The 13,864-nt window shown below is 40.1% G+C and overlaps 1 protein-coding gene across 4 annotated transcripts in view; it reads left to right on the top strand.

Annotated features, from left to right (window-relative positions):
- Positions 1-13,864, top strand: part of Ptprq (protein tyrosine phosphatase, receptor type, Q) — a 205,736-nt gene that overhangs the window by 18,607 nt on the left and 173,265 nt on the right. For all 4 annotated transcript variants that reach the window (NM_001081432.2, NM_001370987.1, XM_017313938.2 and 1 more), the window contains exons 9-10: positions 1,779-1,951; positions 12,984-13,161. In NM_001081432.2, coding sequence (NP_001074901.1) covers positions 1,779-1,951; positions 12,984-13,161 — 351 coding nt within the window. The remainder of the gene's footprint in view (positions 1-1,778; positions 1,952-12,983; positions 13,162-13,864) is intronic.

Below are 13,864 nucleotides of genomic sequence, written 5' to 3'. Positions count from 1 at the left end.
TTTTATGAGAGGTAAACTGTTGGAGGAGAGGGTTATCTTTCTCTTTCTTCCTTTTGTTTTCAGGTACTTGGACTAATAACAAGAGCATTCAGGAGTGTTGAGTGACTCATAGAGCATGAGGTCCTACCCCAGAACTATTTCCCTAACATCTTTCATAGACCAAATTTTATACTTTCCTGAGATCTGAACATTGATGGGGAAAGGAGTCTGAAGAGCTATCCTCCATTACAGACTCAAAATTGTAGCAAATGACCTTGCGTTTCCCTCCCACTTTAGATTACAGATTTTGTCCATGCTAGATACTAGAATCCCAACCACCAGAACTCAGTCATAAAGTAGTTAATAGGTAACTAGAAATATTTATATTTTTACATCTTCTAGGTGATTTCTGTACTGATAACGTTATGGAGACAAAGAAAAACAATCTATTGGGAGCAAAGTCTACGTAGTTTTAGCATACTATGTGTTTGAATTAGCTATGAATTTATTCTCTGATAATAATAATACTTTGGGAGTTATTATTTTCAACTCCTATCTATTAGTTTAGAAAGTGCTTCTCTGTTTCTTCCTGCAGTAGTATGGCTTTCCTCTAACTGAAATTTGCTAGCTCTAGCCCACTGTACAATGGCTAAAGGAAATGAGATTAGTGTCCTATTCTATCTTGACCATAAAGGGAGATGTTTTTATATCATATTTTCCCATTCTTGAACATGTAGCTTAGATGTTCTTTTGATTTTGGAATCCTTACAGTAACCTTATGGGACGTGAGGGAAAGATAAAAATCATGTATCCTATAGGTGAGGAAGCGGTGGTGGTGGTGGTGGGGTCGGCGGGGAGGCTGTCAAACATGATGAAATTCCCAGCTTTGTTTATCCTTCGTTTCTTGTCTTCAAGACACTAGGTTGTCTAGCTCTCACTGTTGACCACTTTATATGTAAGTCTTGTTTTGACTATTCTGTGCTTTTCACAAACAGTTGTTTGCTTTTCCTATTCCCCCCCCCCCCCACTGGCAAAAAATGAAGACAACTAAAAGTTGGTCTCCCATGGCTAATTTGTAAACTCAGCAGACACACTTCAATTGAGTCTTCACACAAGTTCATATACTGAATTAAGAGGCAGCCAGTTGCACATGTGAACTGCATTTCATTGTATCCTGAGCATGCCTGATATTGGTTTTGGGTATGCTATAATTTTTGTAAAGACTTCAAGGCTTTGACTAGGCATTAATTATTTATAAAGATCATCTTGGGGAAGATTGTTGTTGTCGTTGTTGTTTTGTGTGAACATGTCATGCTGTGATTGTAGACGGTAGGGAACAACACTTGGGAGTCTATTCTTTCTTTCCTTTCATCATGAGTTCTGTGGATTGAGCTGGGATGCTCAAGCTCAGGTTGTCAGGCTTGAAGGCAAGTGATTTTAACTCGCCTCCAACCCCCAGCCCCCGCTGTGCCCTTCTCCCTTAGCATCCCTCAAGTCCAGAAATTATTTCAGCAATGTGGTCGGATTGAACAGTATGACTGCTTTTTCTTTGGGGAAGATAATTCCATGTTATCCCATTCCTCATACTTTGAGAAGAATGCACATACAATTAGGTTTAAATATCCGTGCATTTGAGGAATCTTTTTGCCACAGTTAATTTTTAATATGTTAGTAATTATTCTAGTCAGTTTTCCCAGAGCTATTTATACATCTAATATCATGGGCTAAGGATTTAGGGAGTACTTTGCACTTGAAAATGTATTTACTCTTTCTAATTCTGTTTTAAAATACTTCTTCAGTTCCAGGAGCAGTGTTTGATTTACAGATCGTGGAGGTAGAAGCCACAGAAATAAGAGTTTCTTGGAGGAAACCTCGACAACCAAATGGAATCATCAGCCAGTACCGTGTAAAAGTGTCAGTCCTAGAGTCAGGAGTCATTTTGGAAAACACTCTGCTCACAGGACAAGATGAGGTATTGCACTTCTTAATTCCTGTTTTGCTGAGCCTGTTCTGTTGGCTCTGGTCACTGGTAACTTGGCCAGTTTGTCAAATTTCTACATTAAGTCTTGACAAGTTTGATACAAAGGAAGTAAAATAAATTGAGGTATGTTGACAGGTTAAGTAGATCACAGTTTATTTTAGGCCTTGTTAGTTAAGTGTTAACTATTCTCTTTCATATGAAAAAATGTCTATTGAACCATCCCACGGGACTAAATGTACTTCTATATATATGTGGCTTTTATTATTCTCATCCAGTTACTATGTTATTTGCAGACTATGATTATGAATTAAATGTTGTCTCAAAGGCTTAGAATTAAGAACAGTTCCCCCAAAAGACTGCTGTCTACAAATAATTTTGTCCTATTCGAACTCCAGAACCTAATGGCCTCAACACTGCCTTTTCTTATTGAAAGCATGTAACTAAATATAAAGAAGTTCAAGTGTTTCGTTTAACATGAGAGGACTTGGTCTTTGTTAATACACTGCATTTAAGCACAGTGGCTACCTTATTTTCTCCTCTTGTCTCTGTTAGGGAATGTAGGGAGCTGATGTGCTTCTAAGGTACTACCCTGGCCAAGCCAGCCACTCACCAGTGAGGACCCTTGACGTCCCTAGGCATGCTAAGGTTGTGTACTTAGGACCAGAGTAGCAATAAGTGGGCCATTAGAAACATATGTGATGCTTATTAAGAAATTTGCTTCTGCTGTGTTCAGTTCAGAATTGCTATTCTTTGTACCAGGGATATCTGCCCTCTCTCCAGTCCCTCTGTTTCTGGTACCAGACTTCCCTTACCTCTGGCATTGATTCCATCATAGTACTCAGTGCTATGTAGTGATTTAGGACCTCTCATCCACAGGTTAAACTTCAGTCCTATCTTGTGTCCATTCTTCTGTGTAATGGATGTTGAGTTGTAGGTTTTCTGATATTCTAGCTGGCATCTCATCAAAGAGCAGGAGCTTAAGCATTTGTCCCTGCAGAGAACATCTTAAAATAGATACTTAGGTGACAGGTTTCCCAAATTTGCTAATGCCATTTGTTGACTAGCCAGACACACCTGTTTTTCTCTAGAAGTTAAAAGGTTCTGGAAAGGCCAGTTGGCGGTCCTATAACATAGCGGAAAGAACTTGATAATTAGAGCCATTCAATCTATATTTAATTATGGTCCTGGCTATTAGAGGATGAAATGGTTAAAAATGTAGGTACAGAAGACAAATGGTTAAAGCTTAGTGCCTAGTTCTGCCATTATTGATGGCTTAATCTTGGAGAAGGTGGCCTGACTCTCTTGAACTTGAGACTTAGGAATTACAGAAGTTCTTATAACCAAGGGTCAATGATGGATGTTTAATGGGTGATATGTATAAAGAGAGCAGCACTGTTAGCTGACATGTATTAAGTTCGGTGCTAATACTTGTGACTTGATGGAAATAACCTTGGCATTCCACCTTTCAGTCTACTCAACATTCAACTCCTAAACTCTCTTAATAAGAAGAGTAAGAAGAGCCATTCTATTCTCATATCTGCACGGCGTGGGGGAATCAGTTCTTGTTATATCAGATCCATTTCAGGTCCTCTACTTCCTCATGTGGTTGGTTATTATTCCACTTTAAAATGTTGATGAGGGATGGTGGATACATCAGGTCTAAACCAAGGGGCCTTGGGTTTTTACTTTCACTCTGCTGTGCTTTATAACTGCGACCTCAGACAAGTCAACTTATAAAGAATTTTACTTTGATTTTTTTAAAGTGTGTGTGTGTGTGTGTGTGTGTGTACATGCCTGAGTTTGTTTACACGTGGGGTGTATGTGTGGTTAAATGTATACATGTACAGTGCACTCACATAGAAGTGCTTTAGTGACTTCTACTTTTTGTTTGAAGCAGGGTGTTTAACTGGTCCACAGTCTTCTTGCAAGAGCAAGGATGGCTGCCCCAAGAGCTTCCAGGGATCCGAATACATCTGCCTCTTTCTCCCTACCACTGGAACCACTGGTTCACATCATCATAGTCAGTTTTTAAGTAGGTTCTGAGGATCTGAACTCTGGCCCTCTGGCTTTTCAGACAGTTGCTTTACCAGCTGAGTCATCTCACAAACTCACGCTTCCCCATTTTATAATGCTCCCACACATGTCTTACAGGGGCAGCAGTAGAGCACAGCAGATAAAACCCCTGGCTTAATAATCTTGTTGATTATCTTGTTTACTTGTCGTGGTAGCTCTCAGATTAGGTATTCTCTCTTCCCATTCACCTCCATGTCTGTCTCAAGAGCACTTTACGTTTTTAGAATCTGGTTAGGAGTCACATGTGACCTCAGTGTCGAATACAGGGGATGAATACTGTTAACAGTTCTCAAGATATTAACACATTTCTTCCTAAAATGAATATATGTTCTTTCCAAAAAATTCACCCTCCTATCTGTTACTGTACAGCTTTTAATACCACTTGTTGTTTAATTCTTCATCTACTTTTGTATACTGCAACTTTGCAGTGTGTGAGGTTTAAATGATTAAAGTGGTTAGCGATGCTAACAGCTCTCCTTTCTATTTACTAATGTATTTATAGAGACATTCGGGGACTCTTTTTCCAGTTCTTACATCTCATAGCACTTTCCTATGTTGTTGGTTTGTTTATTTCTTTCGTTGATATCAGGTCTCCAAGTTACTTGGTATGACTCACCATGGACACTGAATATAGCCCCTGTTAAAACTGATCTCACACTTCCAATCATTGGTTCCTCTTGGTAACCAACCACTCATTGGTAATCATTGGTTATGTGTTTCCTACCTTTTACTTCTGACATTGTGAATTTTTACCTAGCATGATTCTACCAGGGGTCAAGTGTGTCTAAATTCCACTGCCTTAAAACAAAATAACAAAACCAAATGAAACAGCCCTTTTTCTCCCAGTGAATAATAGAAAGACAGGAAGCAAGAGATTAAATTGGGATCCTAGAAGTAGAGACATGGGACTGAAATGATCCTGGCTCCATAGGTTACCCAGAAGAATGTTGGCTAGGACAATTAATAGTTTTCAAGTGACAAAGATGCTGTCTAAAGAGAGGCTGACCTAGCTTGATTAAGCACCAAGCTATGGGCTGAGAATTACTTCATCTCTTGAGCTGATTTTTGTTTTGAAAATTGTTTTTTTAAGAGGAGAGATTCAGAAGACTTTAAAATGAGCATTTGTGTCATATGTGGCTGATTTTTCTTTTAGGATAAAATGTCAAGAATTGCACTATTGTCCTCCTCTCATGAAAGCTTGAAATCCTGGGGTCTTCTTCAGCTTCGTTCTCGTTAATGTTCAATAGTCACATAGCCAGCTGTTTTCACCTTCAGAGAGTAACAGTTGAGCATCTCTGTCTGAGTCCTGGGTCCCCACCTTCGTTCAATATTGCAGACCCTTTCCTGATTCTCCATTGATGTCTCATTATGCTGGTTTCCCACTGTTGCATAGTCACTCACAAACTCAGAAGCTTCAAACAAGGCATTCCTGTTAGATCACAGTTCCTGACAGACAGAGTGCAGAACAGATTACTCAAGATTTATGCTTAGATCTGACAGGGTCTGGTTGGTTGATATTATTGTTCTTTCTTTGGGGTTGCAAACGCCTTCAGCTCCTTCAGTCCTTTTCCCCTTTTTTTTTTAAATTTTTAAATCTTTTAAAAATTTATTTGTTTATCTATTTTTATTAGATATTTTCTTTATATACATTTCAAATGCTATCCCGAAAGTTCCCTATACCCTCCCTCTGCCCTTCTCCCCTACCCACCCACTCCCACTTCTTGGCCCTGGCATTCCCCTGTACTGGGGCATATAAAGTTTGCAATGCCAAGGGGCTTCACTTTCCTGTGATGACTGACTAGGCCATCTTCTGCTACATATGCAGCTAGAGATATTAGCTCTGTGGATACTGGTTAGTTCATATTGTTGTTCCACCTATAGGGTTACAGACCACTTCAGCTCCTTGGGTGCTTTCTCTAGCTTCATTGGGGGCCTGTGTTCCATCTTATAGATGACTGTGAGCATTCACGTCTGTATTTGTCAGGCACTGGTATAGCCTCATATGAGACAGATATAACAGGGTCCCTTCAGCAAAATCTTTCTGGCATATGCAATAGTGTCTGGGTTTGGTGGCTGATAATGGGATGGATCCCCAGGTGGGGTAGTCTCTGGATAGTCCATCCTTTTGTCTTAGCTCCAAACTTTGTCTCTGTAACTCCTTTCATGGGTATTTTGTTCCCTATTCTAAGGAGGAATGAAGTATTCACCCATTGGTCTTCCTTCTTCTTGATTATCTTGTGTTTTGCAAATTGTATCTTGGATATTCTAGGTTTCTGGGCTAATATCCACTTATAAGTGAGTGCATATCAAGTGACTTCTTTTGTGATTGGGTTATCTCACTCAGGATGATGTCCTCCAGATACATCCATTTGTCCAAGAATTTCGTAAATCCATTGTTTTTAATAGCTGAATTGTGTAAATGTACCACATATTTTGTATCCATTCCTCTGTTGAGGAACATCTGGGTTCTTTCCAGCTTCTGGCTATTATAAAGACTGCTATGAACATAGTGGAGCATGTGTTCTTATTACCAGTTGGAACTTCTTCTGTGTATATGCCCATGAGAGGTATTGCTGGATCTTCTGGTAGTATTATGTCCAATTTTCTGAGGAACCTCCAGACTGACTTCCAGAGTGGTTGGACAAGCTTGCAATCCCACCAGAATTGGAGGAGTGTTCCTCTTTCTCCACATTTTCGCCAGCATCTGCTCTCACCTGAATTTTTGATCTTAGCCATTCTGACTGGTGTGAGGTGGAACCTCAAGGTTGTTTTGATTTGCATTTCCCTGATGATTAAGGATGTTGAACATTTTTTCAGGTGCTTCTCAGCCATTCGGTATTCCTCAGTTGAGAATTCTTTGTTTAGCTCTGAGCTCACTTTTCAATGGGGTTATTTGAATTTCTGGAGTCCAGCTTCTTGAGCTCTTTGTATATATTGGATATTAGTCCCCTATCAGATTTAGGATTGGTAAAAATCCTTTCCCAATCTGTTGGTGGCCTTTTTGTCTTATTGCCAGTATCTTTTGCCTTACAGAAGATTTGCAATTTTATGAGGTCCCATTTGTCAATTTTTGATTTTACAGCACAAGCCATTGCTGTTCTTTTAAAGAATTTTTCCCCTGTGCCCATATCTTCAAGGCTTTTCCCTACTTTCTCCTCTATTAATTTCAGTGTCTCTGATCTTATGTGGAGGTCTTTGATCCAGTTAGACTTGAGTTTTGTACAAGGAGATAAGAATGGATCAATTTGCATTCTTCTACATGATAACCGCCAGTTGTGCCAGCATCATTTGTTGAAAATGCTGTCTTTTTTCCACTGGATGGTTTTAGCTCCCTTGTCAAAGATCAAGTGACCGACCATAGGTGTGTAAATTCATTTCTGGGTCTTCAATTCTATTCCATTGATCTACTTGTCTGTCACTATACCAGTACCATGCAGCTTTTAATCACAATTGTTCTGTAGTACAGCTTAATGTCAGGCATGGTGATTCCACCAGAGGTTATTTTATTGTTGAGAATAGTTTTTGCTATCCTAGGTTTTTTATTTTTCCAGATGAATTTGCAAATTGCCCTTTCTATCTCAGTGAAGAACTAAGTTGGAATTTTGATGGGGATTGCATTGAATCTGTAGATGGCTTTAAGCAGGATAACCATTTTTTACTATATTAATCATGTCAATCCATGAGCATGGGAGATCTTTTCATCTTCTGAGATCTTCTTCAATTTCTTTCTTCAGAGACTTGACGTTCTTATACAGATCTTTCACTTCCTTAGATAGAGTCACACTAAGGTATTTTATATTTATATTATTTGTGTCAGTCCTTTTCCTAACTCCTCCCCAGGGAACACCATTGGCGACCTCATGCTCAGTCCAAAGGTTGGCTTTGAACATCCACCTCTGTATTTGTCAGGCACTGGCAGAGCCTCTCAGGAGACAGCTCTGTCAGGCTCCTGTCAGCATTCACTTCTATTTTTTTTCCAAAAAATTTTTATTAAATATTTTCTTCATTTACATTTCAAATGCTATCCTGAAAGTCCCCTATATACCCCCACCCGGCTCCCCAACCCACCCACTCCTGATTCCTGGCCCTGGCATTCCCCTGTACTGGGGCATATACTCTTTCCAAGACCAAAGGCCTCTCCTCCCACTGATGGCCTACTAGGCTGTCCTCTGCTACATATGCAACTAGAGATCTACCAGGGACTAAACACCCAACCATGGAGTACACATGGAGAGACCCATGGCTCCAGCTGTATATGTAGCAGAAGATGGCCTTTGGGCATCAATGAGAGGAGAGGTCCTTGGTCCTGGGAAGGCTAGATGCCCTAGTGTGGGAAATTCGAGGGTGGGAGGCAGAAGTGGATGGGTGGGTAGGTGAACACCCTCATAGAAACAGGAGAAGGGGGATGGGATAGGAAGTTTCAGAGGGGTTGGGAAATAGGATAACATTTGAAATGTAAATAAAGAAAATATCCAATAAAATTAAAAAAAAGGTTTATGCTTAGGGTCTCCTAATGCTTCAGTCAACGGCTTTGCTGGGGTGTGGTCTTATCTGGAGACTGACTGGTGTCACCTTTTATTTCTACAATATACCATAGTTTCTTGCCTAGGTCCTGTTCAGTCTGGCCTTTTACTTCATCTGACAAGCAAAGGGAGATCTGTATAATGTCAGGTGTTTACATCCCATCATCTTTGTAGCAGTAACAGGTTCCATCTCACCAACAGGATTGGGAAGAAATTATACAAAGCATGACAGCAGGGGGTAGATGATGAGGGGCCAGCTGAGAGGATGTTCACTGCAGATTCATGTATGCTCTGGTGCTCAGAGTATTACTGAGTTTACAAACACAAATATAGGAGATTTGAGAAGTGATGAGGAAGATGCGTATGTATCTAAGTTATCTAGACCCTCCCTATCATAGGCAAAGGAGTCTAACACAGAATATAGGCACTTTATTTAGTGAGTTTTAGAAATAAATGTAGAACTCAAACCACAAGTGCTTAAAGTGCTTAGCAATGAGGTCTGGAGAAGGCAAGGCAGGAACAGAGCATTGATATTCACTATAATCTTTTATCATTACTTTCTCCCCACCTTTTATTTTTCCTGCAGATTGTGGGGCACATATCATGATGGTAAAAATTATAAAGAAACAAAACTAACATATTGTGCATTCTGACTCTGGATCATCACTGTCACTTGAATGTTTTTCTACTGTCCCTTTGTGATTTTCTTGTTTCTTATACAAATGGATTATTAACATACTATGAAATATCTTGAGGATACTAGCTTTGGTATTTAAGCAAACATTAGAAAAGTATCTTTGAAAATTAAGTGCCAGAGCTGGAGAAGGTTTATTTCAGCCTCTCAATGTGTATTTGAATTCCATCTATAATATTTTTAGCCAACAATTGGAACTCTGGCCTCTGTTAAATACTTCAGCAACTGTGGTGATGGGGAATTAGCACCACAGAAGCAGCTGCTAGCCAATACACTCTAACACGTTGAATATTGTTCACTACAGGCATACCGATTTTGTTTGTTTGTTTTTAGCAACTATGAGGCTCTATGTATTCTGAAAAACACAAAACATATATAGATGAATAAGAAGCTTTTCTTTTCTGTTTTGGACTGACGTATTTGCTCGATGACGTTTACTGGTCAGTCCTGCCCTCCTCCCTGAGCAATAATACTTATTATTGTGCTTCTTGGGGATTAGAAACCAGGAAAATCCAGTCTAACCCACTGCCATCACCAGTTTCATTAGCTTAGTCAAATGACAAGAGAAGAGAGCTAAAATTTGATCCGTGTGATCAAGTGATATCTCCCAGGCACAAGTGTTCAGCATCTCAACTGGCACATGGTATCTTAACATGCTATATAACATACTCTCCTGTATAGTACTGAAACAATACATGAAGATTTAACTTTTTATTATGGATGGGCACAGTTTTCTTAAGCAATAGCTTCCCCTTCTCACTAGTTCTGATTTCCAGATCATCGTTGCCTAGTCCCTCTCCTGTGTTTATTTCATGGTGTGGCAATGAGCCTTTCACCAAACTGAGCAGTGTTCTCTATTGAGTGAAACTAGGAACACACCAAGCAGAAGTGATTTCTCCATTAGTGTCAATGTTGACCTTTTAAAACAAAGATTAAAATTAATTACTTTATATATCATATTCTTATAGGACTGGTCTGAAGCCCTCTAAACTCAGCCCTCCATGAAGTGGTGCTTACTTGAATATCATACTTTGGTAAAGCCTGAGGCATTTTTTCCTCGGTTGGTTGGTAGCATCACAGATTTCAAAGATTAATTCTGATGATTTTATTTTCACCCTACAGCTTTCTCAAGTATATCAACCGTTTTACCTGGTGAACCAGAGTTGAGAGCCCAGTTAGTTGGTTCAGAGGAGGTGGCATAACTAGGACTATCTTAGCAAGATTGAGCACAGATGGAGGAAAACCCGATTAAAGCCTCAAGTATTTGTTCACCAAAGTAATGTCTACAATCAGCATCCTTTAGGATGTCTTCAAACATGTTAACTATAACTCTCCTTTTACTCCTTCTTTCAGTAGCAACACAGAGGATATAGTGAAGTAGAATCTCTTAAGAATAAGTCGGAGCAATCCATTAATTCAATTCAGCAGAACTCCAGTGGCTCTAAGTTGATAGAAATCCCACTTGCTGCAATGGAGCTTATTACATGTAAAATCAAGTTGGTTTATTCAGGTGGATTGGGAATTGAACTCTGCAGACTCTCCAGTTCTTTCACATAAATTCCAAGGATTCCTCCCTAACATGTGCTAGCCCTTTCATGTTGATGGATAGTGACATTGCCTAGCTTGGTTGTTCCCCACTAGAGACAACTTCACTTTTTTTTATTTTAAACGCAGGGTGACTCTGAAGACATTGTCTTTGCAACAACTGGGAATATACTTTTAGTGGGCAAGGGCCAGGGATGCTGCTAAACATCCATGTTATGTAAAGAGTAAGGCTTGTAACAAAATTACCTAACAAAGTACTTCTAAGTCCAGTCATTTGCACTCAGTAGGCATCAAACTTGTAAGTGCTGCAATGGACTTTATTTTTCCACTCTTGTCCTCTTATTTCTGCTTTTCATCCTTCTCTCCTTTTACATTCTTTTTCTTCTTTAAGTCTAATTCCATCTAGTCACTTTTGCTCAGTCACTTCTCTCTAGAAAAACTCAACATATAACCTAATGCCAGTTTGAAAGAGCCAACCTGTGAGAACTGTTTTGAGTATGGAATAATTAATGATAATCTACAACATTTCCAGCTGATAAGAAACCAGAGTTCAATTCATTACATAGGATTTCCAGTGAAAATTAGAATTGGGGTGAGATGCAGAGTCAAATGCATGCAAGCCAACTCTTACATCAAAATGACAGTTTGTCAGCAGGTAGGCTCATCTCGGCTCATTGATGGAATGTTAGGGTTGCCCCGCCATAATTTATTTGACATGTGGTACAAACTATTGAGAGATTTGTAACCCGTGGATTTTCAAAGGGCACGTGACTGTGAGTGGGCGTGGCTGTGTGGTGCCAACATAGCCTATTGGCTGGGATACCAGCATTTTTCTGAATTACATGTTGTGAGTCATGTCCTCTTCCACGTCCTTGTGGAGTCAGCGCTCACATGAGCTGTAAGAAGATAGAAAAATCTTTACTTTGTCAGGCTCCATGTTCTCTTCCCTAGGTTCTTTAACTAATATGAGTGTCCTATGGGTGTTTCCTACTTTCCCCCAAACAATTTTTTTTGTGGCTAAGATTAAAGGAAAAGATGATGATGATAATGATGATGGTGGAGTGGTGGTGGTAGTAGTGGTGTGTGTGTGTGTGTGTGTGTGTGTGTGTGTGTGTGTGTGTTTACCTGCTATGGGTGAATCTTCAAATCTATGCTCGTTTAGAGGCTGATATCAGAGGTCTATAGCTGAATGCCTTTCTCCTTGAGAGAGAGCCATCACCTTAGTTTTGAGACTGCGTCTCTCCCTGAACCAGGACTGCTGGCTGATCAGTGAATGTAGTGCGCCCACCTGTCTCCCTAGTAGTGTTTTTTGCTCTGCGTGTGCGTGTGTGAATGCATGCTCACACGTGTATGGGAGCATCTTTATGTTCACAAGCTTGTTGGGACCCAAGGTTGATGGTAGGCTCCCTTCAGTCTCGATCCACCTTGTGTATTGAGGTAGGAGCTTTGAAATGAACCCAGTGCCCACTGAGAAAGCTATACTGGGTTGCAATCCACAAAGGAAAGTGACATCAAGCTATCTCTGCCCCCATCTTTATGACATACATCTCCAATCTGTGCTGGTTATTATCAGTTCAGTTTCTGTTCCCATGGTGGATTTGGCATATGTGCATTCCATTGTGTGGGTTAAAAAAAGGACAGCTACCTACCATATACCTTAGAACCATGGACAGGTGTACTGGAAACCCTGCTTGCAAACCTCTTACCTTGAAAGCTCCTTTTTGTCTGTAATTCATTTGATTAAAGATAAATTATAATACCACTGCTATTAACAGTAAACAGAAATGCAGGCACTCATGAAGTGTATAAAGTGAGGATGTTTAGAGAAGGAAACAGAACTCGTTTTAATAATATCCTCAGATTATTTGTGGAATGTGAACTTGAAGTATTTCAGTTATGAAGGCTTTGCATGGAAATATCTAATTACACCACGAAAAAAGTAATACACATCTGAAAACAATACCTTCCTTTTTTCCCCTCCAAAATAAAGCTATCAATCTAATAAGCACTAGAGTGATCATATTATGTTACCATGGTGCAGGGTTTTTGTTGAGAATAAAATCTTGGAAAGTAAAGAACACAATAGTTATAGAAATATTATTTTCTTTTAAAATGCATAATTCCAAAGTGACAGGTTTTTAAGTCGTGAAGCACTGATTTATTTTCATTCTTTGTCTTCTAATTACAGTATATAAACAACCCCATGACTCCAGAAATAATGAACCTAGTAGACCCAATGATAGGATTCTATGAGGGCTCAGGAGAGATGTCTTCAGACCTGCACTCCCTGGCTTCGTTCATATACAACAGCCATCCACACGACTTTCCTGCCAGGACAAGAGTTGAAGACCAAAGATCACCAGTTGGTATGTGCCCGGGCCTAGCAAACACAGAAGTGGATGCTCACAGTAAGCTATTGAATGGATCACAGGGCCCCCAATGGAGGAGCTGGAGGAAGTACCCAGGGAGCTGGGGGGATCTGCAAGCCTATAGGTGGAACAACAATATGAACTAACCAGTACCCCCCCAGAGCTCGTGTCTCTAGCTGCATATGTATGAGAAGATGGCCTGGTCGGCCATCAGTGGAAAGAGAGGCCCATTGGTTGTGCAGGCTTTATGTGCCTCAGTACAGGGGACCACCAGGGGCCAAGAGGTGGGAGTGGGTGTGGGAGGGTGTGGGGGACTTTTGGGATAGCATTGGAAATGTAAATGAAATAAATACCTAATAGAAAAATTAACTCTCTCCTAAGTGCATTGAAACCAGTGTCTAGTCGAGGTATGAACCCAAGCTGAGAGTTCAACCAGGTTATTAATGGTCCACGGCCTAGAGTCAGATATTTCTTTTTAACTGAACTACCCCCATGAAACAAATGGAAATGCCACACAAGCAGTGGCTGGCCCTTTCTAACCCATTTGACCTTCTTCCTAGAGAAAGTAGCACCCTAGAGTCTCTAGCCGAGCTGCAGAGACAATCAGTTATTACAGTTGCCAGAGCAGGTGTGATGGGGAGGGATTAACATATCTTCAAATCATTTACAGGCCTCACAGTCTCTGCTGCCTTTGACGAAT

Source organism: Mus musculus, chromosome 10 (assembly GCF_000001635.26).
Source record: "Mus musculus strain C57BL/6J chromosome 10, GRCm38.p6 C57BL/6J".
NCBI classification, from domain to species: Eukaryota; Metazoa; Chordata; class Mammalia; order Rodentia; family Muridae; genus Mus; species Mus musculus.
The sequence above is the reverse complement of the archived record's forward strand: the minus strand, read 5'-3'. Positions and strand labels throughout refer to the sequence as shown.